The sequence below is a fragment of the Syngnathus leptorhynchus genome, chromosome 12, assembly GCF_054491065.1.
Source record: "Syngnathus leptorhynchus isolate UIUO chromosome 12, UIUO_Slep, whole genome shotgun sequence".
Classification (NCBI taxonomy): Eukaryota; Metazoa; Chordata; class Actinopteri; order Syngnathiformes; family Syngnathidae; genus Syngnathus; species Syngnathus leptorhynchus.
The window spans coordinates 5,548,788-5,570,294 of NC_141206.1; the positions used below are offsets into that span (position 1 = coordinate 5,548,788).

General features: G+C 39.9%; 1 protein-coding gene and 1 long non-coding RNA gene across 5 annotated transcripts in view; one reads left to right on the forward strand and one right to left on the reverse strand.

Moving 5' to 3' along the window:
- The window catches only part of LOC147047972 (uncharacterized), a 76,140-nt gene that overhangs the window by 45,180 nt on the left and 9,453 nt on the right, over positions 1 to 21,507 (forward strand). For 2 of the 4 annotated variants that reach the window (XR_015067813.1, XR_015067815.1), the window contains exons 7-10: positions 3,674 to 3,782; positions 9,956 to 10,080; positions 12,086 to 12,168; positions 13,140 to 13,277. This is a non-coding gene — a long non-coding RNA (uncharacterized LOC147047972). Of the gene's footprint in view, positions 1 to 522; positions 688 to 3,673; positions 3,783 to 9,955; positions 10,081 to 12,085; positions 12,169 to 13,139; positions 13,278 to 21,507 lie in introns of those variants that run through there. The other 2 variants (XR_015067814.1, XR_015067816.1) reach the window with 2 other exon arrangements.
- Positions 5,153 to 21,406, reverse strand: ccbe1 (collagen and calcium binding EGF domains 1). Its single transcript, XM_085926948.1, has 11 exons — positions 21,192 to 21,406; positions 21,032 to 21,115; positions 11,597 to 11,649; positions 11,278 to 11,412; positions 10,949 to 11,086; positions 9,401 to 9,513; positions 8,613 to 8,709; positions 8,397 to 8,536; positions 7,612 to 7,647; positions 6,452 to 6,487; positions 5,153 to 6,356 (listed from the first exon to the last, which is right to left on the reverse strand). Exons 1-11 carry the CDS (start codon positions 21,293 to 21,295, stop codon positions 6,093 to 6,095), a joined length of 1,200 nt encoding a protein of 399 aa, XP_085783074.1. The 5' UTR covers positions 21,296 to 21,406; the 3' UTR covers positions 5,153 to 6,092.

Genomic DNA, 21,507 nt, shown 5'->3' on the forward strand with positions numbered 1-21,507 from the left:
CACCAAATTAGCCATAACAACCAGTAGGCCAAAGTATTCATCATAAACAAGACAGAGGTTTTATTCCTCAAAAGTAAACCTGCATATATTTTTGTAAGACACTGTAAAAGTCTAAATATGAACGATGATCCAGCCATCCAATTTCCCTTTCATCATCTTCGCTATAGAGCAGGGTTCAGCAGCCAAAAATCAGCCTACCGTCAATTATCCTTTATGTGGCCCACCGGATGACGTTCATGAGAAATTAAGATGCATTGTCTTGCATTATCAGTTTTTTAAGAAAAAATGGTTCATCCTCCAGCTCTTGACTGTTCCACTTATCCCAAACAAGACCGGTGTATGGATGCATCATTACCTCTTAAAAAAAAAAAAAAAAAAGACTGATATTGATAAAACAAAAATATTTCTTAAACAGGTGAGCAATGAATTAATTTTGAGTCATAATTAGTGTGCGTTAAATTTTGGGTCAGCAGTGGCCTTTGAAAGCCACAGCAGGAGATGCAAGGTTGACACAATTGAGTCACCATTCACTTTCTGTTGACTTTCACTGGTTCTGCCCCCGTTGACCGATGGGGCCCCCAGCGGCCTTCCCTTCGGTGTAAACCTGTTCTTGTCGCAACAAAACAGGGCTATTGTGGCAACGCTAATCTGGGGATTTTGACTCTTCTGTCGCATGATCAGCAAATGGTAAGAAGTGATCTGTGAGGCTTTAGAGTGAGAAGGTTTCATGTGCGCTGCCGGTGTCACTTCATGTTAAACGCTAAGATTTTGTTTATCCGCAAGATCCATAAACATGCATGGCAGATGTGATTTTTTTTTTTAAATCGGAAAATCATAAATCAAAAGCTCTTGTCCTTTATCCCTCTTAAAGTTCACAATAATGGAACATAACAATCCTGCCAGTGCAGTAACTGGTCAATTGGTTGCTCACTGCCCCCCCCCCCCATTGATAGTTATGTTAAAAATGCCATAATCGTTCTTTCCTAGATACGATGTATGTATATTTCACGTGTATTAATTTTTATATGTATATATTTGGGGGAAATATGTTGGATTGTACATCACTGTAACAACAACCACACTCATAAATTGTCAATTTTGCGAAGCGCACCGTAAACGCTCAGTGGATTTCGAGAATAAGATAAATAAGAGTCCTCTGTGCCTTTGTGGCCAAAGTCCTCATTAGGGAGTTAAACCCGCACTCCTTTGAGGCCAAACGTGGGATTTAAAATGACAAAAGCCATGCTAATGGATCAATTTAGCTCAACACAATGACAACCTGCTAGATGTTAATGGGTCAGCGGTGCCTGTGAAAAGCTCATCCCGGTAGCCAGCGCAAATATTTGGCCAGTCAATTATATGTTTTGTCGTTAACATATCATGTGTGAATCAATGTAGAAAACAACTCAGCGGAAGTTAAAAAAAAAACGTATCTCATCCTACCACTTAGTCTCAAAATAGTATTCATCTTTGATTATCATTAATATACAAACTGGGTTATATGACAATCTTATTATTTATTCACCAATGCTATGACCAGCCCACTCAAATAGAATTGGTCTTATGAATATTCGATCACAGGCTTCTAAAGCCTCACAAGCGAATGAGCCCATCACAGACCATAATCACGATTAAATGATCTGCTCATCAGCGAGTTCTGTAAAAGCCTGATAAAGATTGTGATTATTTGAATCGGGTGTGTTGGAGGACAAAAAGATCTAAAACATGCAGGATAGCGGCCCTCGAGCATCATGCATTATCCGTACAAATAGACTATCGACATCTCCCTAGACATATTTTATGGTTGAGTCACTCAATGTAGCTTTTTGTGTACTGGAATGTTTGATGAAGTACTATAAAGTATGATGAGGAAATTGTATTTTTATGGTGTTTCAATAGAAGAAAACATTTTACAAAAAAAGATTAGCCCAATGAAAGTGGCTGAGTGTTGCACATGCTCCATCTTCACAATGGCCCAGGGTCCCACCTTGGAGGGGGCTTCGCTCCAACAAGGTCCAGTGTGGTCCGTCCTGGAGTGGGTTAGACCACTCATCGGACTTTGGCACATTCATTTCAGCAGCAACCTTCACGCTCATTATTTAAGCAACAACGACAATGGCATATGCCCCCCCCCCCCGTCCATTTATGTGTAGAAGTGTGGTGGGGGCTGGTACCCCCGCCTGCCCCCTTTTCGTGTGCCCTGCCAGGTCTTTTCAAAAAAGATACCCTCAACTTTCCCTTTCTTCCCTTTACCGAAACAGATTTCTTTTTTACTCTTCAGGCCTCTCATTAACTCCGCTCATCCTCGCCATGGTTTGAAGTGGGCGGGCCTTGTGAAAAAGCGACCAATTAGGGGCCTCATCAGCTCCAATTAGACTAGACAAAGCCAGAGTAAAGATAACTCAAGAGTGTGTGTGTGTGTGTGTGTGTGTGTGTGTGTGTGTGTGTGTGTGTGTGTCTGTGTGTCGGTCCAGTGTTACAAAACTTGGCTATTCACAACACCAGATGGGGTGTGGTGGGGTGGAGGGGGTTTCTCTCCAGGGCCAAGTGTTGTTGTGCTGACAGGGCCCAGGGGCCCCCCGGGAGTCCCAGAAAGAGAGCCATTCAATCCTCTTTTACCTGTTTGCAATCTCTTATTATTGTCCGCCTCCACTCTCTCCATACTTCCTTCAACAAGGAGGGAGGGAGGGGGGGGGCAGATGGATGTTAAGGGGGTGCCTTTCACCTCATTAGAAGCACATTTGCACTGTCTCCTCGCTGCAGCAATGTATTTTTCTTTTTTCCCCCCTTTTTACATCATAATCTTCTCTGAATGGAGGATTTTTGGAGCGCTTAATTTGCTGCCCATGCTAAACGCATTCATTAATGAATTGGGTAACACTAATTTTCTCCCATTCAAGCGGTGCATCTCTTTTGGGGGGGGGGCTAAATAACGAGGGGAGGTGGTGGTGGGGGGGAGATATAATTAGGATACAAGGGCCCACTTCAGTAAATATTTGAAATCTTTTAAGGCTTACCCTCGATTAATTACTTCCACAAGAGATTTTTGCAGAGGGAAATGAAGTGCCAACTTTCCTCTAACAAGATAAGCTTGTTAGGGGAGGCGTTCTTCAATAGCGGGGGCCGACATTTTAATCAAACGCATGCTCGGAAAATGGGCTCATTACGGACACAAAGACACGACCTGCAACAGTGATGTCATGTTTTGTTGCTTGTTTACACAAATAAAGACAACTTGGAAAGGGTGGATAGCGTTGATCATTACACTGACGTCATTGTTGTTCTAATGGCGGCTGACAATTCAGGCTGCCAAGTTGTATAACTACATAAAAGCAAATCAGTAAGTTCAAATAAGACAAGTCACAACTACTTTAAAAAATAACATGAACATTTATTTCAGTGATTTATTTTTTAAATTATTTTCTGCAAACGACTTCAAAGGTCACCAACATGGTGGCTTCCAAGGAGCACATGAATAGTTGGCGGCTTGTGATTTCCTAGGAAGGTTGCGGAAGTGATCGTTTGAAAATGTGAATACAAACTGAGATTTATTTGTCTTCACACAAATTAATATCAGTTGTTAAAAATATCAAAAGTAACTTGACCATTTGTTTTTATTTCAGACTTGTTTATCATATTGGTAGGCCTTCGCATTAATCAATTTATTTTGCAGACCCCCACTTGGACGCCTGTGGTTCTTTGGACCCCACTTGGAATTGTGGCTGTCATGTCACCATCCAGTTTGTTGTGAGCGACGACTGCCACCTAGCGGCTTTCAAGAGGTACTGTGACTCTTCGTACTTTGGGGGCATCCGGGGTGCAATATAATGAATGACGTCATGGCACAAAACTAAAGCTTACATGGTTTATAGTATAGTTGCCAAAGCAGCCGTAAATTGAACAACTAGAATGAGATTAAATGTCACCTCAAATGATGACGTTTACGTTACCTAAATCAAAGAGGTCGTTATAATGAAATGTCCGTCAAACCTGCAGAAACATGCTGTAAAGTAGAAATATGCTGTTGGAAAAACACATAAAGCCCTAGTGGGTCATAATTTAAAGTGGCTTAAAGGAATGGACACCGTGCCATAAATTTGTTCATGTGACCGGGCAACAAATTGTAGACTTTTAATTAAAAATAATAATAATAATAATAATAAACCCAAGCTATTATGGCTGGTGAAAAATCTGTGAAACCCACCCTCCCCAAAATACGGTAGGTTTATAATCTTTAGATGCCACAAGTTGGCGGCAAAGCACTACCTTTGTCTCATTGAAGCAGCTTATGTTGAGTATACAATAATTGTACTTATTTGTAGGACAGTTCACAATACAAAAATGTCACTTGAAAATCCTGGCGCAGTTAAATGTTTTATTCTGGCGACAGTTTGACCCTGGCGCCGATTATTTCCATTATTTTTTTTAAGTCTCCATTTTGGAAACACGTAGAAGCACAAGTGATGAATGACACCAATGGGGCACTTTACAGTTTTCTTACCAGGTTGTTTTTCAAGAAAACAACAATGACATTTAGCTCCTAAGATTAGAATTTTTCTTCATCCAAACGTGAATAGGTTCAGCAAAAAAAAAAGTTCAAACAACAACAAACTTTTATGACTTTAGAAAAAAAAAAAAACTTAGCTGGATCCCGACGCAGCTGGAAGTCCCTAAGAGGGCCCAATACGGCCTCTTGAACTTCTGGCACAGCGCTTATAATAAGTGGATGTGATCATATTTTAATAAAAAAATAATACTCAATGAATACTTTTGTGGCACGTTGACATACTAGTGCCCCCTGCATAGTTACTATGCCACATTTTGCTGTTGTGACTTTCGGCTTAACCCCATGGCAATTTAAACAACCAGGTTATTTATTTTTCATGTTCTATTGTCTTCATATACATTGCATTCCCTCCCCATTTTAGAAAATAATTATTTGCGCTCGCTATTATGGACCAAGTGATTGAACACTTGCCTTTGTCTCCCTCTAGTGGCTAACAATCCAACAATTATTAAACTCGATGCAGGGCCGTTTTATGAGAAAAGGATAATTTTTGAAAAATCGTAATTTAAAGCAAAAAGTATTTTTCTTGACTAATTACATAGATAGAAGAGTAAGTCTGAATGTTACATGTTTTATTTGTGCCAGTAAAATCATGTCAGAGCATTATAAAAAAAAAAGTCATAATTGCGCAAGAGAAAGTTTCATTTTTCAATTTGATGAAAACATGTTGTTTTGTTTTTAATTGTGAAAAATTACTGTTGCAAGAGCCCTTGTAAGAGAAAACAATAGTTTGAATTTTGCATGTGAATATTCTCATCCATTCACATCATTCCTTTGTGTATATGAGATTAGTCATGTTGTTATCATTTGAACTACGAAGAGTCTAAACTGCGTAAACGATTCACACGTGCGATATTACATCAGCGGTGTTAAGTGGAGATTTACCGCAGCACGGGGAAGTATGTCAGCAGCGCTTTTTAAAAAAAACATTTACTTTATCAGCGCCAGTTGTTATGTTGTTACTGCGGCAACAAAGCATCACAGTGGACTCATCTTACACATGGCATCAATCTATAAGATGAATATCTTGAATCAATTTAATGTAATCGTTTGACCACTTTCTTTCTCGTGTTCAAAATAAAATGCCGGTTCTCGCTGGGAATATTTTTTCAAAACTCTTAGATGATAAGTGTCATGAGACGAAAAGTCATCATGCATTGTTATGAGTATGACTAATAAATAAAATACAAAGAATGTTATTGCTAATCATAATGAGATGATTTATAGTAGCAATGGGAAATGGAAGCTTCCAATTTGCTTCATGCACTAGTTGACTTCTAGATGACACGGTTGGTTTAACAAGAGTGCCATCTAGAGATCTCTAGACACAACTGGTTCATCAATCATCTTCAAGCCTCATTTTCCCATCAAAGCTCTTCTTTTAATGTGCTAGGAAGGATGTTTAAAAACGTTTAAAAATAACCATCTAGAAAAATAAACATCTGTGATCCAAAAGGCATTTGATACATTCTGTTAATAAAAATAGTTAAATAATCATACGATATTTACATCTCACATTGACTATTTAGAGTCCATTGCTATCTGTCCTGCTTCGCGGCGGCTTTCTCTTGCGGGACCTTTTGGAGTGCGGCGGCGGTGGCGACATCGTCTCTCGAAAGTCCTCGCCCGAGCCCATGTCTTGGCTGTCTCGCCAGGCGCCGGGCATCACGGGGAGCTCCTCTCCTGGGTAAAGGGGCGCTCGGCCGTACACTTTGATCTGCAGGTCGGAGATGTCGTTGCGGATGTCGGCCATAAGCAATAGGAGAAAGTCGAAGGAGCCTGGAGGGCCCTAAAGGTCGACGATGACAAACAGATAAATAACAATGACAACAAGTGACCTTCCGTCCTCAGAATTTTGATTTGGATGAAGGTGTCGATACTTACTGGTGGGCCAGCAGGTCCGGGTGCTCCTCGCTCCCCCTGGAGGGTAAAGAAACAAATATTTAGTTGAAATGAATTTGAGTATACGTGAGCGCAAGGGGAATTCATAATATTGTAGATGTTTTTTTTCTGTAACGAGTGCAATAGCAACTGTGAAGAATCACTGTTGATCTACGGTAGCGCTCGTTCGCCTGACCGTTGAGGTGGTTTGGCGTACTCGCAGGGGGAGAGGGGGGGTCATGCTGGGGCTGTGAGTGTTTTGGCAGATGGTTTGGATTTGTAACTCGGAGAGACAGATTAGCATCACCCTCCGATCTATCCACACAAACATCTCCGTTGCGGGAAAATTGTGTGTAGCTAAGGCACCTCAATTGGACCACACCAACGAGCTGCTTAACCCAGCAAATCGGTATTAAACTAAGCGGCACAGTTCCAAAAGATATCATAAGTTTATCAAAAGTCAATAGAGCCATCATTTTTGCTACATGTTGCGTGAAGGCAAGCCAAGAGCGAGCGCATCAGCTCCGCCTGCTTCTCTCATTTAACATGAAACATATTTATGTATTTATTTACAACATATCAGTTTTGACACCGGAAAATGGCGAGAACGAGTCAGACATGGCTGCGCCCAGGGAGTCTCAACAATTAGGCTCATCAAGCTATTATACTATTGCTTCAATGCAAAGAGTAACCAAAAATGCTTTTGGATACAGTTTGTGAGAATCGAGTGGCATTTTTTCATGTCTGATTAGAATAAAAAACGAGACAGGAAACAGAAAATGCGAACAGACATCCTGATCTAAAGTTTGGAGCATCTTGAAGCCTTTTGGTTTCCTGTCGAGGTGAAGCAAAGCACACCAGTTCCCTTACAAAAAAAAAAATCCTGAAATATTCCAGACGTGTCGAGTGGTCCGCAGGGTTTTCTTAACACCGATCAGGAAAAAAGTTAATGACCACTTGAACAACTCTAAAGTGTTAACCCCCTGCGGGCTGACTTGTGATTTTCACGGGGCAAGAAACACGTTTGCACTTGAGTGCATCACAGATGTCACATACAATCAGTCATCCGTCTTAAATCCGATTTAGCAACTTCGACTGTGAATAATTATCGCCGTGTAGTTGACACTAGACCTCTGTTAACCGCAGTTGAATTTTTACGTCACCTTGTGCCCGTCTTTTCCCGGCGCTCCCGGAGGCCCCTGTTGGATAAAGACAACAGTTCATGTTAGGAATTGTAATTGTGCTTAGCCATGATGATGCGTTAGGCTCTCTTAAGCTAGCTTCATGCCGCAGGTCTTAATGCTCAATTTGGATTTTTGCGTGAAATACGATTCTTTTCCCCAATACATCGACACACCTCTAACGAGGATTAAGAGGTTTTCAGAGACGAACGTAAGTAATTAAAAACCTCCGAATGCTCACTGGAGGGCCTTGTGAGGTTTTGGCTCCGTTAACGCCGCCGGCTCGTCTGATTGCAGGTGTTGATAGTGTCATTCATCAATATGGCAATGCACAACGGCACCCTGCGCATTCTTGGTCCACGTCCCGGTTATACTAATCAACATGAAAGGATGATGCTCGCGGGCAGAGAAGGCAACTCGGCCAAAGAAAACTACTTGTCAAATGATTAACCTTTCATTGTTCTTAGCTCCAAAGGTCAATGTTTCAGCATTTCAGGCGCAGTTGAAATGGATCGGATCTTAACGACGCTATTAATAACCAAATATTTGCATGTGAGCTCATACTGAAAATGAGTTGCACTTTAACGATCATCTATTTAATTGTGAAATGAAATCATGAGATCATGAGAAAAAAGTCAGGCTGTGAGAAAAAAGGAGAATCAAGTAATTTTTTTTTTTTTTTACTATTATGGAAACAATTTTATGGAAATTAAATGTTGCCAAAATGTAATTTTACAAGGCTAAATGGCCGAATAGTATCAACTGACCACAGGTCCGCGAGAGCCTCGTTTGATGTGGGACAAGTCTGGTGTGGGCCCCATGGGACCCATCAAGCCCCTTGGTCCAGGAGGGCCCAAGGGCCCTGATTGTCCTACAAGACCCGGTGGTCCTTTAGGTCCCGGAGCTCCTAAACAAAAAAACAAAACCACACGTGTTAATGAAATTTAATGTTGCTTTAATGGTCCAATAAGATGCACGTTTACCTGGCGGACCAGGCAGGCCAGGCGGTCCTGTTAAAAAGGTAGCTGGGATTTTGTCATTGGTCCTCTGCTCTGGAACATCAGAACTGCTAGACAGTATCTTGATAAAAGAAAAATTAGTCGGTGAATATTTTACAATGACACATGGATGAAGAGGATCAACATACACCTTTACTGTGGATTATCATTGTCACGCATTATTTTAAATGTCTGTACTAAAGTACCACATGACAGGAAGCAATTAATCAAAGCCCCATAAGTGGCAGACAGGATTCCTGGAGGTGAAATGCGAGTCTACCGTTGTCTTTTTCCCCTGTTAATTTCCTGTCTCATTCGCACTTGGAGAAAGACATCAAGTGAAGTGAAATGTGTCCAGGCGTTTTTATCTCTCTTTAAAAAAAATAAAGGATGAAATAATGTAGTGTATTACATCTCCAGGGGGCTGTTAATGTGTGACTCGCGCTGTCAAAACTGTGTGGAAAAATAAAGGTGGGAGTAGATGGGTTCTGCAGATCTTCATCATGAAGACGTACAGTAAATGTAAGTTAGTGAGCACACAATAAAGTGGATTATGGTTTATTGTGTGCTCGCATAGTTATTTATTGTAACAAACTGCGAAACTAAAACAACCAAAACATTGTTCCAGTTGATCCCAGTGCTGCTGGTGTGTCACACCATAATATGGTTTTACCCTCAAGGCAAAAATCGATAAAAGAAAAAATTGTAATATCGCGGGTTTCACTGTATAATATTGATAAGATTTGGATTTTTCAAAGTTAGACTTTGCCCACCTTCTGTTTTAGCTGAAACACGGTGGTCTTGATCTGCTGGAAGTCATCGCATGTGGCTGAGCAGGTTCCTGTGTTCATCACGTTGTCAGATGTCTCCAAGACATGATGCAGCACTGTTGATGATATCATTGCTGTTTCAAAAATGTTATTTTATATTTGTTAAAACACACACCTCACTATTGGTGCCTCACATTCCGACACAAACTAGTATGATCGCTGTTTAATTGACAAGTATAGGAGTAGGCATCACACCTCGTGAAATCACACCTCGCGAGCCAGCCGTCAGTCTTGGGTCGCCCCTTTGAGGGGACCCGTTTGCCAGAATTTTTCCACCGCCATTCCCATTTGCCCCTCTGGTTGGATAATCAGAGTAACAATCGTGAAAAAGGTCGACGTACAGAGCTTGCTTTTGTTTCCACACGCATACATTAAATGGCAGATTGACAGTGTCGGGACCACGTAGCTTTTGGGGAGATACCCTCGGGAGGAAGGACCGCCTCATTGCCGACGGAATGGGCGTGAACATCTTTATTATTATTATTTTTAATCTTCCAGGTCCTTTGTGATGTTTTCCTCAAGAGCATCAAGGCAAACCGTAGAAGGACCCCGGAGTGCGAGGGTTCAAAGTTCACGCTCGGGAGGAAAAATTGTTCTGACGTGCCATTTGTAATGACTACCAGGTGCGCACACACACACACACACACACACACACACACACACACACACACACACACACACACACACACACACACACACACACACACACACACACACACACACATGCGTACACACGTCCCCACCAATGAGGACATAAAATGTCCCTGCTTAACCCCAACACTTACTGTTTGCATTAAAACATCCCTTTCTAACTGTTAAGTTTATTATACTGCATGGAATTGAAAGAAGTCATAACTGAAAAAAATATATACATCCTTACATCAGGCCTCAGTTATTCAACCAGCCTAGTTGACATGGCTAGGCATTTTGCAGGCCATGAGCAGAATGTTCGCTTTTCCAGAATCACCTTTCAGGAAACCAAGAAAATGGCATGTTGCATTGCCAAAGAGAGCAATCCATTCTCAAAACTTTAGATTTACTGTTTAAATTCAGCTAATTTGAATGAGCTGTTTCCACGCGGCAGTAACAATATTTTTCTTTCTTTTGCCTGAGGGGCAGCTATGATTGTGCCCATTGCGATCTATAACACAATAAGTTATTTGAAAATATGCTGAAATTCACAAACTAGAAAAAAACTCACTCTAATTTGAATTAAGAAAGACATTTCACATTTTTTAAGACGAAAGTAAACAGTTAGTCCACCAGGGGATTAATATCACACCATAAAAAAAAAATTCATAACTCTTCACTGCTGAAGCCATTTTCTCTAACCCGTCTGCGAACCCGTCACCGTACTCAATTTACGGCTAAAGCATTTCTTAAGCTAGCCTAAGAGAGTAGTTGCATTTCTATACGGGTAATTTTGTTGAGAAACCTATGATTAAATTCATAAATCCACGTAACCCGGTCTCCACGTAGCAAGCCACTGACCTCTTCCTTCTTTACTGCATGTTCGCCCATCTTCCTCCAGGAAGAAGCCCGGATGGCACTTGCAATGAAAGCTCCCAACCGTGTTGATGCAAAGTTGGGAGCACACCGTCGAGTTTGTGTCACTGCATTCATCAATGTCTGAACAAACAATACAGGAATCCACTGTTATGTGTGGGCTACAAATACTGATCCATATAGTAATTATTTACTGCTTCATCAGTCACAATGCAACATTCATCTTTTTTGTAGAAACATACTATTTTCACATCCTGTCACGTGATTGGCCAAAGAAAAAAAAAAGTCCTACGCTTTCAAATGGAAAGGCTCACCCAGGCAGTAGGGCTTCTCACGGTTCCGATGTCGCTCGCGGTGGTAACGGTAGCCGGGGTAACAGGTGCACACCACGCGGCCAAAGTGATCACTACACTGCTGCTCGCAGGGAGCGCCAGCGCACACGTCATAGTCTGCAAAAAACAAAGGAAAAGGTTTTCTACTCACTTCATCCACAGGTCAAAATATTTATTGTACATAAATTATAACCACACTACAAATGTAAATGACCTTTTTGGATATTTTTGACAACATTTTTTAATATATAACCGATGAATTGATTGATCATACCAAAACTAATTGGCGAGACTCGCTTACCTTCAGGAATGCACTGGCCCAGCACGAACTTGAACCCCCGGCAGCACTGCTTTCTGAAAAATACCAAACGGGAGCAAATAAAGTTGGGTATAATACGTCTATTAAAGCCGCATTACGGCTGACATGTATTAATAAAATACAAACACACGCAGCTGTCCACGGGTCGGACACAAGACTTTCCCGCTGACTTGGACTGGTTCCCTCACCGCTCCATTCTGATCCAAAGCATTACGATTATTATTCATCACCGGCTCACACTCTAAAAGCAAAAAGTGCTTCCAGGTGTTGCTGTTGGTCAAACAGGAAATGATACACACAAAAAAAAAAATTGAATTACCCGAATAAGTGAACAGGGCGATTCAACGTGTTCACTTAGAGACGATGACCCCGTAATTCTTGCAGCATTTATTCAGCTATTGGGGGCACTGCCTTTATTTTGTGCTTGGCAGCGTTCAAATATGATTGATGCCATTCATTTTTCTTTTATAGTCTGACCTACTTGTGATGTGAGGTAAAGGACAAGAAAAGCTGGCACAGAATAGTCTCGGTTCAATCCGATGAAACTATAAAAGGTAAGATATATATTTTTTAATTTATGATAATCTAAAATAGTAATAATTGTAGCTATTAGAAGGATATTAACAAGAGTTAGTTTCTGAATGGTAGCCCTGTACTCAATGATGATTTTGCAGATGAAAGATGTTAAAATGGAGGTTCGTCTTACATGAACATATTTCTTTTCAGGAAACCATTCGATGTAAAACTGTAAATCAACCACATGAGGGAAACCACAATGATAGCTTGAAAACATTATTTTGGTTCAACGATGTACTTTTAATATATGTTTTCTTTAAATGTGCGCTGCGAGACATGCTCACTGGAACAGAATGCAAATAATAATCACTCACTCTTACGGAATACTCACTAGACACCGTGACGACTTCTCTCGGCACACCGGGGGCGTATGAATGTTAAAGCGTGACCATCGCATTTGATTACGTTTGTCTTGACCATTGCCGCAAACCAGCCATGCGCCACACAGGGGCGCTCAAGAAGCAAATGATTTTCAAATCAAATATCTGACCAGCGTGGCACACATAACGCCTGGCAACCATACTAGACTGAAGTAGATTAGGAAACACTAGACGAGACAATACTAAACTTGAAAAGTTATTGCCAGTAAATTTTATTCCCAGTAAGCACTGCCTGATCTTGGCTAGCATGAAGTATTGTATTGTAAAGATTCTGGGAAGGGGGACGCCATGAGTGGACACCCTGAGAGAGTTGACTCGCGGATGACTTCCTGTGTGACCCAAAAGGAGAATAAGCAAACAGTCGGTGGGACGATGGCGGTGAAAACAAACATCCCCCGCCATCACGAGAGTAACCGGATCCATATCCGTGTTCACTTTCCCTCAACTGTGTATCTTTTATTGAATTAGCATTAAGGTAAAATGCTCACAAGATTGCCCCTTGTGGAGAAACCAAGCGGGGTTAAGAAACATCCAAAACAACTCTACAAGATTATCTGTTTTTCTTTCAGGAATGTTTCTGTTTGAAATGATTTCTCGTGGACTGGCGTTGACACACGATGACTTCAGTCAGACGTGGAAGGAGGAAGGAGTTGATGTTTCAATCTGCTTGAAGTTTAAAACAACAACGGTGTCCTAAGGAAAAGCAGGTCAGTAGCCTGAAATAATACTAGCAAAACAAAAAACAAAACAACTCGGGCTTTTCTGACCTGAACAGACAAGACAAGACATGCTATGACTACGCTTGACGAGACAAGACTTGATTAGACTAAACTTCATTGGACTTCACTAGACTGGATTGGGGTAGATGACACTAAAGTAGACTAGACTACACTCCAGAATAGTCAATAACAGACTATACAACAGTGGATTGAACCAAACTAAAATAGATTACAAAAGACCAAACTAAATTACTATATTAGGATACTAGATTAGACTTTAGTAGAATAGTCAACACATGGTCGTGATGTTATGGTTGAAGCCCTCTGTGATGGACTTTGTGCATGCCAATACTTTCTCTCTTCCGCCGTCTCACTAAAGCAACAGACCACCGCTCACATTTTCAGATTATTTGTCTTCAACGTCTGCTGGCGACACACAATATTAAAAAGACTCCCACCTGATTAACCGGCCCACTTTGAATGTGTGTGTACGTGACCTCAAATATACAACCAATCAACCCATAATTGAATCATTTCCACAAATATGGTGGCTGCCATTTTCTTGCCTAACATCTCTGTTTGTTATTCCGAGAGAGATCCATTACTGTAGTCAAACCAAAGTGGCTTTTAAAATATAAAAATACTCACTTTTGATTGACACTATAAGAAAGAGATATTAATAACAAGATCTGTGACCAATCCTCACTTTCTATACTTTGGCCACACTGTTTTTCCTCATGTTCACTCGTCTTTTATAGTCCATATTTATGCCAAAACCTATAAAATGGAATTCATCCAACTTTATGGAATCTGCAGGTATTCCGTCTATTAAAACCTCTATGGTATTGTATGCACTCTAGCCACACTCCCCTTTTTCATATGCACTGTAAAACATTCTGTTCCTACGAATGAATCTTTTTAATACCCCACGTAAAAAAACAAAACGCAATGACGAGGTTATACAAGCGACGGCGTGTTGAAGGTTTATCTTCGAGGGGAACGCGCAAGAAAGAATGATGAGCCAACACATCACATAAACCACAAAAAGTAGTTATTTAGTCACGTAATGTGTCGACGTGATGACACAAAAACAGCGAGAATAAATTCCGGGTGTGCGAAAATGTGAAACGGTTTTTGTTTTTGTTCAACAGAAATAGTAACGTTCAAGTGTTTGATTTTTAATGTTTACGTGGCCTAGATTTAAATTTAATTGCATGTTTGTGAAGCAATGACTTTCAAAAAACCGTCTTGTTAGTTTTCGGCACACTTGAGTCAAATTAACTAGTGTGCAACTCTTCATTCAGTTTGCATTAATGTGAGGTACACATTTCTTGTACATTAAACCTTGTAGGTTAAGAAGATGATGCAACAGATATTAAATCAAATTGTCACCGTAAACCGTCTCAGCAGATCTTGGCATAGTCGAGTAAAAATGTAAACATGTACTGAAGTGCATCTTGCTCGGTTTACACTGAGGGGGTTCGCATCATGTCACTTACAAATGAACCTCCTCCATGACTAGTAAAGAGGATGATGTTATGGGATATTAAATCAAGACTTTCACCATAAACTGTCTCGGTAGTTGGAGGTGCACTCACGTCAAAATGTATTCAGGTCCTATGTACCGGAATGGTAAAGATGAGGAGCTCAAGTTCAACAAGTTCAAACTTGCTAAATTACACCTGAAGACAAACGGTTTATGGGAATACAACAAAAAAAAAAACATAGTAATCTGAGTCCATCTTAAAGGCTAGATAACCACCAGGGGGGGAAAAAGACACTCATAGAGGTCACTGGTTCATCTAAGAATACCACAAGAGCGATTTCCCCTGTTCTTACTGTAAAATTCCTTTGACGTATTGACGTTCCCTCATCCGTGTCCTCATTCTTCCCTGGAATAATTAGATTGCAGGTTAAAAAAATACTGAAGATTGTTAGTGTTTTTCCACCAGATTATATCTTTTTCTTAAGAGGGAGAACAGCAGATGGAGAACTTTAGATGACGAAAGTCGGATTTCGCAAACACCACAAAGCATCTCAAGTTTTGCAACTGGCCAGACTCTGCAACCTAACCGATCTTTGATTTCAGCCATCAATCAAAATCACTGCAATTCCTTGTTTTGTCTTGAAAAAATAATGGTCGTCTGAAGAGCTGTCAAAATGCTGTTTCCGTTCTTTACTCCCAAAAACCTGACCTTTGACTCAATTATTGCGACCGTCTGTCAGATATCCAAAATCATTTGGATTTCCGATCATGTGTAATTCAGTATTTCCCAATCTTCATAGAGCCACGGCGCATATTTAGAAATAACTCTGTGAAAAATTCAAAATATGAAGGAAATATTGAAAAAAAAATGGAATGCGCAGATGCTGAGCTGCAAAAATGCAAGGGTCAACTGTAGTTGAAATATAAATCAAAAGTCCAGATTTAAAAATAGCATTTTTGTCATACATCTGGTCAGGAATGAAAAGTGGAAGTCTAACTCCGCGGGGGGTAGTGCAGTCATTCGCATAGCTGTCATGGCGTTGGATCGATTCACACTCAACAGTCCATTCACAATCACCCTACGATTCACTAGCAACCGAGCCAGGGTCTAGTCTGCCTTCTGTCTTAAGTCAACCGGGATCGTATCCAGTCCCTACTTGATGAATCCATAGCCGTTGCCAAGGCAGTCTTAGCAGCAATTTAACCTTAAAAGCAAAACAACTTGACAATGGAATTGTAAACTGACTCAGGCTCTCCTTTGGTTTCCAACCAAAGACTGGGAAAGAATGGTCTGGGGAATCAAAAGGATCAAAGTATAAGTCAAATTGAGCCTTGAATTAGACAAATTGCTTCAGCAGTGGTGGTCTAACTGTGGCTCAGGGGCTATTTGTGGCCCGTCGACCATTTTTAGTGGCCCTCGTTTGCGTAGCTGTCAAGGATTTAGATTTATGCATACTCAACAATCCACTTTGAATCTCAATTGGTGACCAACCAGGATGTAATTTACCTTTGGCTTCAGACAAGACAAATGTGGCCGATCGCAGACTTATGCCGTGGAATCGAATTTTTTTAGCAGACCAGGGTAAATCGGTAAATCCACTTCCACGCACAAAATTGGCTTGGTTACCTTTATGCGCCCTTAAGGAAAACCCAGGAATGTTCCATGGTGGTCACTTGTGTTCAAGCAGTGCAACGAAGCAACAAACAGCATGTTTGCCGTTCCATGGTGTCCATATCTGTCTCAAAGGAATGCTCTTTAACACTAACATGTCCTCCCTTGTGCTTGGGTGATGACTTGCACTCCTTCTGCATCTTCCTCACTGTCGGAAATACAAGTCTGGCCTTTAATTTCCCCCACCCCCACCAGGAGCAGCAATAAATGCAAATCAAGCATGTCTTCATCCCTCACTTGCAGCTAATCAATCAGATCTTGATTCGAAAGTACAATATTATTAATGGGGGGTGGCTGAATCTTGTGAGAATAGAATTATGAGAAACTTAATTTTAAAATACCAAATCGTTAACCTACAAGAAAACGATTTTACACGATTAAAAGTCATAAATATTTCTAACAGATATTTTTTTATAATACAAGTCACAATAATAAGAAAACAGTAGTATTATCATAACATAAGTCACAGTACTTTAGGAGCAAACCTTAATGTATTGAAAATTTGCTATAATTTTAATGAGATTAATTTTACGTTAATGAGAATAATCACAGTATTATGAAAAGAACATATTAGAAGGAAAGCAATAAATCATAATGTTGCAATGTTTTTGTAATAGTTAAAAATAGCATCATGTTTTTAAAAAGTGGAGGAAAGGTATAATGGCAATGCAATGATGTTTATTTGACCGTAAACGTTAGCCAGTTCTGCTTTGTGGCAGGCACATTGCATTTTATCGTTTTTTCTGCAGTTTGAAATGATTCCAAACTTTGGACATCTGTCTTTTACTCACTCTTTCCTTCTGGCTTGCACTTTTTGCTACTTAAGTCTGCAGTTACAGTCTGTGTGGAAAAATGATCACTGAAGAATCCCGCGACATAGCGAAACATCAGCGGTATAAAATTAGATATGTACGATTTAAAAACCTGCAATACAGTAACACCACAAAAAGTGAACCGCGTCATGGCAAGGGATGACAGAGTTATAGTTTTAAAAAAAATAATAAAGAGAAAAATTCTACAAAAAATGATGAAATTTGTTAAAATATAGAAATGCTTTAGAACATAAAAATAGTTGTTGACTGTCACACATAGAAAGTCATTTGGAGAATTATAGGTTCCAAAACATTCTCTTTCTAATTTCATGAGTAGGGATTCACAGATCATCTTTTTTAACACATAATTGCTTCCAAAGTTAATATATTATTTTAAGATCATTATTTCAAAAGTACTATTGAAATATAAATTTGCCTCATTTTGTGAAGTCAATCGGCAGGTGCTGTATTACTAAAAACGTACGTCACACATCCTGTTACAATTATAGGACACTGGGTTTGTGTGCAGAAAACGAATTTCTCAGTTTAGATTTTGCTGCGCTCGTAATTAATCACAATCCAAACACTACCAGTGACAATTAACGGTGTTTTTATTACTGATTAATTGTGACGATTACAATTAATCATTAGGTGTGCATGCTTGAAGGAAAGCAGTGATCATTAGCTAGCCCGATTTCTTCCTCATCCTTATTCTTCCTCGTGGTCCGCCATTGTGATCTTTTTAGCTTTCAATTCTGTAGAAGCAGTTATTTTCCCGACACTCATCTGACAGGCTTTTCTTTATTGCCAAAAACAATGATCTCAGGTTTGTTTTGACCCAAAAGCGAAACTATGTACAAGAGAGAAAAAAAGCCCTGTTGTTAAGCTAATACCAGAGGTTTAGCGTTATGATTGAAAGCCCTAAAAAAACAACAGAAATATATTACAATTTGAAGACTATCGTCCTGGAAAAGCATTGTGATAATTAACCTAAATTCCACTATTAGTTGTTAATCTTACAAGACAAAAATGATAGTAATGTGTTAAAAATAGTCTCGTTTTTTACAATAAGCATATTATTGACAGGAAAAGATTTTTTTCCCCGGATATAGTCACATGTCGGAATAAGCTTTGACACAATGTAGGCTGCTTAATTTTACGACGTTTAATGGTAATAGATCGCGAGGATTTATTGCATCTCAATTGTCATATGGACTTGTCGGACTTTTCCTCGGCAGGCTACAGTTTCAGTGTTACGATGGCGAGGAAGGCTGCCAACCAGTGTAAATGCTTTTCAGGCATCTCAGATTGGCATGATTTGCTGTGTCTACATCTGCTCAAGGAGATGTTGAGAAACAACCTGGACTCCCTCCATCATCCTTTCTTAGCTGCATTAGTAGCACAAAAAAAAGAACATATTTTAGTAATGTTGCTTTCAAACATATCTGAGTAAAACTTCCAGATGTGTTTTTTTAGACAATTGAATCCACCTTTTATTTCTTTTCCCATGAAGCTGCAAAAGCAAGATGATTAGACATTTCTCATGCAGATGACTAGATTAGAGATTTGTAATTCTGATAAATTGCTATAATGACCAACTAACAAGATGTTTAAGAAATTGATTTTACATCAAATAAGGCTCAAAATTTACAAAGGTTGACATTCCAAACTTGGAATGTCATGAAAATAGCCCACCGGTAACATTGATTGAAACATTGCACACAACCACAATACAAAATACGCAAAATACAAATTCCAAAAATTTGACACCAGCCAAAATGGTTTGGAATTGCATGTAGATGTTTTTTATAAATTTTATATATATATTTTTGCTGACCATCCTTGCTCCCCCCCTCCCTCTCCCATAAGGAAAAAATTCCTCGCTCTGCCATTGCTCTTTTTTAGAGAATTAAAGAACCCAGTTTTGTGATGTTGAGAAGTTATGTTAAATATACAAAATATTGACATAACCAGAATAGTGTAACAACTGTGACCTATGTTATGTCCACAAAACAGTGGAAAAATTAAATAATGAAATCCTATGTACAGTACCTCCTTGGGATTCAATTATCTCCTACTGTTGCTTTAAAAAACATCAAATTTGCAATAGTAGTTTGCAGTCAATGAGAGTGAAAGTGCTTTTTGATGAAAATAACAGCTAGCATATGCTAACTACAGCCATCGGGGGGGCGTGCACGTAAGAATAAAAGAAACAAAAAAGCTCCGAAACAGCAGAATTATTTTTAAAAACAACACTGCAACCACTGCACATGCCGCACATTAATTATGTTGCAGCTGTAGAGGGGAAGGGGGTCTTTTATGGGGAAGTCTTTTTACAGGCCGGGCTAAGCCAACATCGCACACACAATAAATCAGCGCAATCATCCTTTTCGCGCGCCCCCACTGAAGAAGAGTTATAAACAAAACATTATAAATGTGTTCTTTTTGTTCCCGCCATTGTTGCTTAGCGCGGAATCTGGCCTTCGTCTTGGCATGGCCAGCGCGGTGACGGTCAAACCCTTTCAACAATGTGAGCGTGGCTGATGAAATCTGATGATTATATCAGCGAGTAGATGGCCTTTTGCTATGCTACATTAACTAGCTAACCAGAATTACGCTAGTGATAATAAACCTTTTATAAAAACCATGAAAACCGCTATGTAAACAAAAAACAAAAAAACTAATCACAAGCAGAATATCAAGCCAAGACTTCATTTTCTTGATGCGGAGCAAAGTAACAGCACTTAGCGCCCATGTTGTTGCCAAACTGGCACACAATTGCACGAGTAATGCATTTATCTCGCAATTAGAAGCATTTGTGAAGCAAAAGCCTTCACAGCCTCTTTTGAGCCAATATTTAATGCAGGAGCCAGAGAAAATATCAACACACTAACACTCAGCTCTGTCACAATAGATTGAACATGATGGGAGGTTGTTTGTGGCGCTTTGATGAAAGAAGATCTGACATGAAATTGTGAGGCTCACTTCCACATGCATTTCAGCATCTTTGAAAAACCGTAATTGTTCTGTAAAAGAACAGATAGCTGTGTTTTTGATCACTGCCAGTTATTTATTATTTGCGTAAGTAAGACAGACATAAGTCAAGAAAACTTTGGGCTAAAAGGCGAAATGTCTGACAAGCCAAGTCCAGTTCAAGTTGAAATTTTCTGTGTTTACATTGGCATTCATCATCATTCAATTTGCTTAGACAATGTAAATTCAACATGTATAAAGACATGACAGTACAATTTTTTTCTGACACAAAACACAAAAATTATCTTTTATTAATTAATCATATATAGGCTTCGTCAAATTCCGATACAGAAATAGTAATGAAAAGCATCAGTTGTGATGCGGTTAATGTAAATATGATGACATTTGTAGTATTATTTCATCAAAGATGCAAGTACAATTTAAGATGATTTTTTGGTGCTGATCCCAAATCTGCCCCTTTTTCTTTCACAATTCAGATTTTCATAACAATAATAAAAACTAAGTCTTACATTTAGTATTTTCTGTGAATTAGAGGTTAGTTTCAGCAACAGGTGGATTTTTTTTTCCTGATAGCTATAAATTACAATACATTGTAGAATCTGTATTGTGCAGGATTTTAGTGGTTAACCCTAAAAACAAAAATAATCCAGTTCAAAAACCTGATGTGCTAGGAAACCCCCCCAAAAGCATTTATTTAATCGTAAAAAATCAGGACACAAGCCATATCTGATTAAAATTTGCTGTTGATCAGTGTGAAGAAAGCCAATAATGGACTTACCTGTAGCATGTCGCAACTTCCCCACTGGACTTGACGCAAGAGTACTTGGTTGTGGAGATGTTATCTGAGCACTCTTCACTGTCACTGTCAAAATATGATTTTCAAAAGCAACTTCAAAATCTACGCCGTGGTCGCGTCAAAGTGTCCGCCGAACTCTCACCTGAAGTGGGCGTCCTCCTGCCGCTGTGACCGCGGCGAAGCTCCAGAGATGAGCAGTACGCAGGTGACAGCAGCGAGTAGGATCTGAGCGTGTCCGGGATTCATGACTCTTCGTCGGTGCTCTGTCACTGAGCCACCCGCTCATTGTATGAGTGCGACGGTGGTGGTGCGGGGACCGTGCGGGGTCCTAACCGAACACGCAGACAGATAGGGACCCTCCCACTTGCCACGCGCACGTTGTAAGCAAGCGGCTCAACTGCAGTGATTTAGGAGTCATTCTTATAAATGATTTTTCTTTAATTACTCGCTTTTTTTTT

Excerpts from the sequence above, each read along its gene's own strand:
- ccbe1 (XM_085926948.1), bottom strand. The coding sequence starts at position 21,295 with ATGAATCCCGGACACGCTCAGATCCTACTCGCTGCTGTCACCTGCGTA. Across the intron at positions 8,537-8,612 it reads TGGCCTGCCTGGTCCGCCAG|GAGCTCCGGGACCTAAAGGA; the intron begins GTAAACGTGCAT and ends TTTTTTGTTTAG. Across the intron at positions 6,488-7,611 it reads CGGGAAAAGACGGGCACAAG|GGGGAGCGAGGAGCACCCGG; the intron begins GTGACGTAAAAA and ends TTTACCCTCCAG.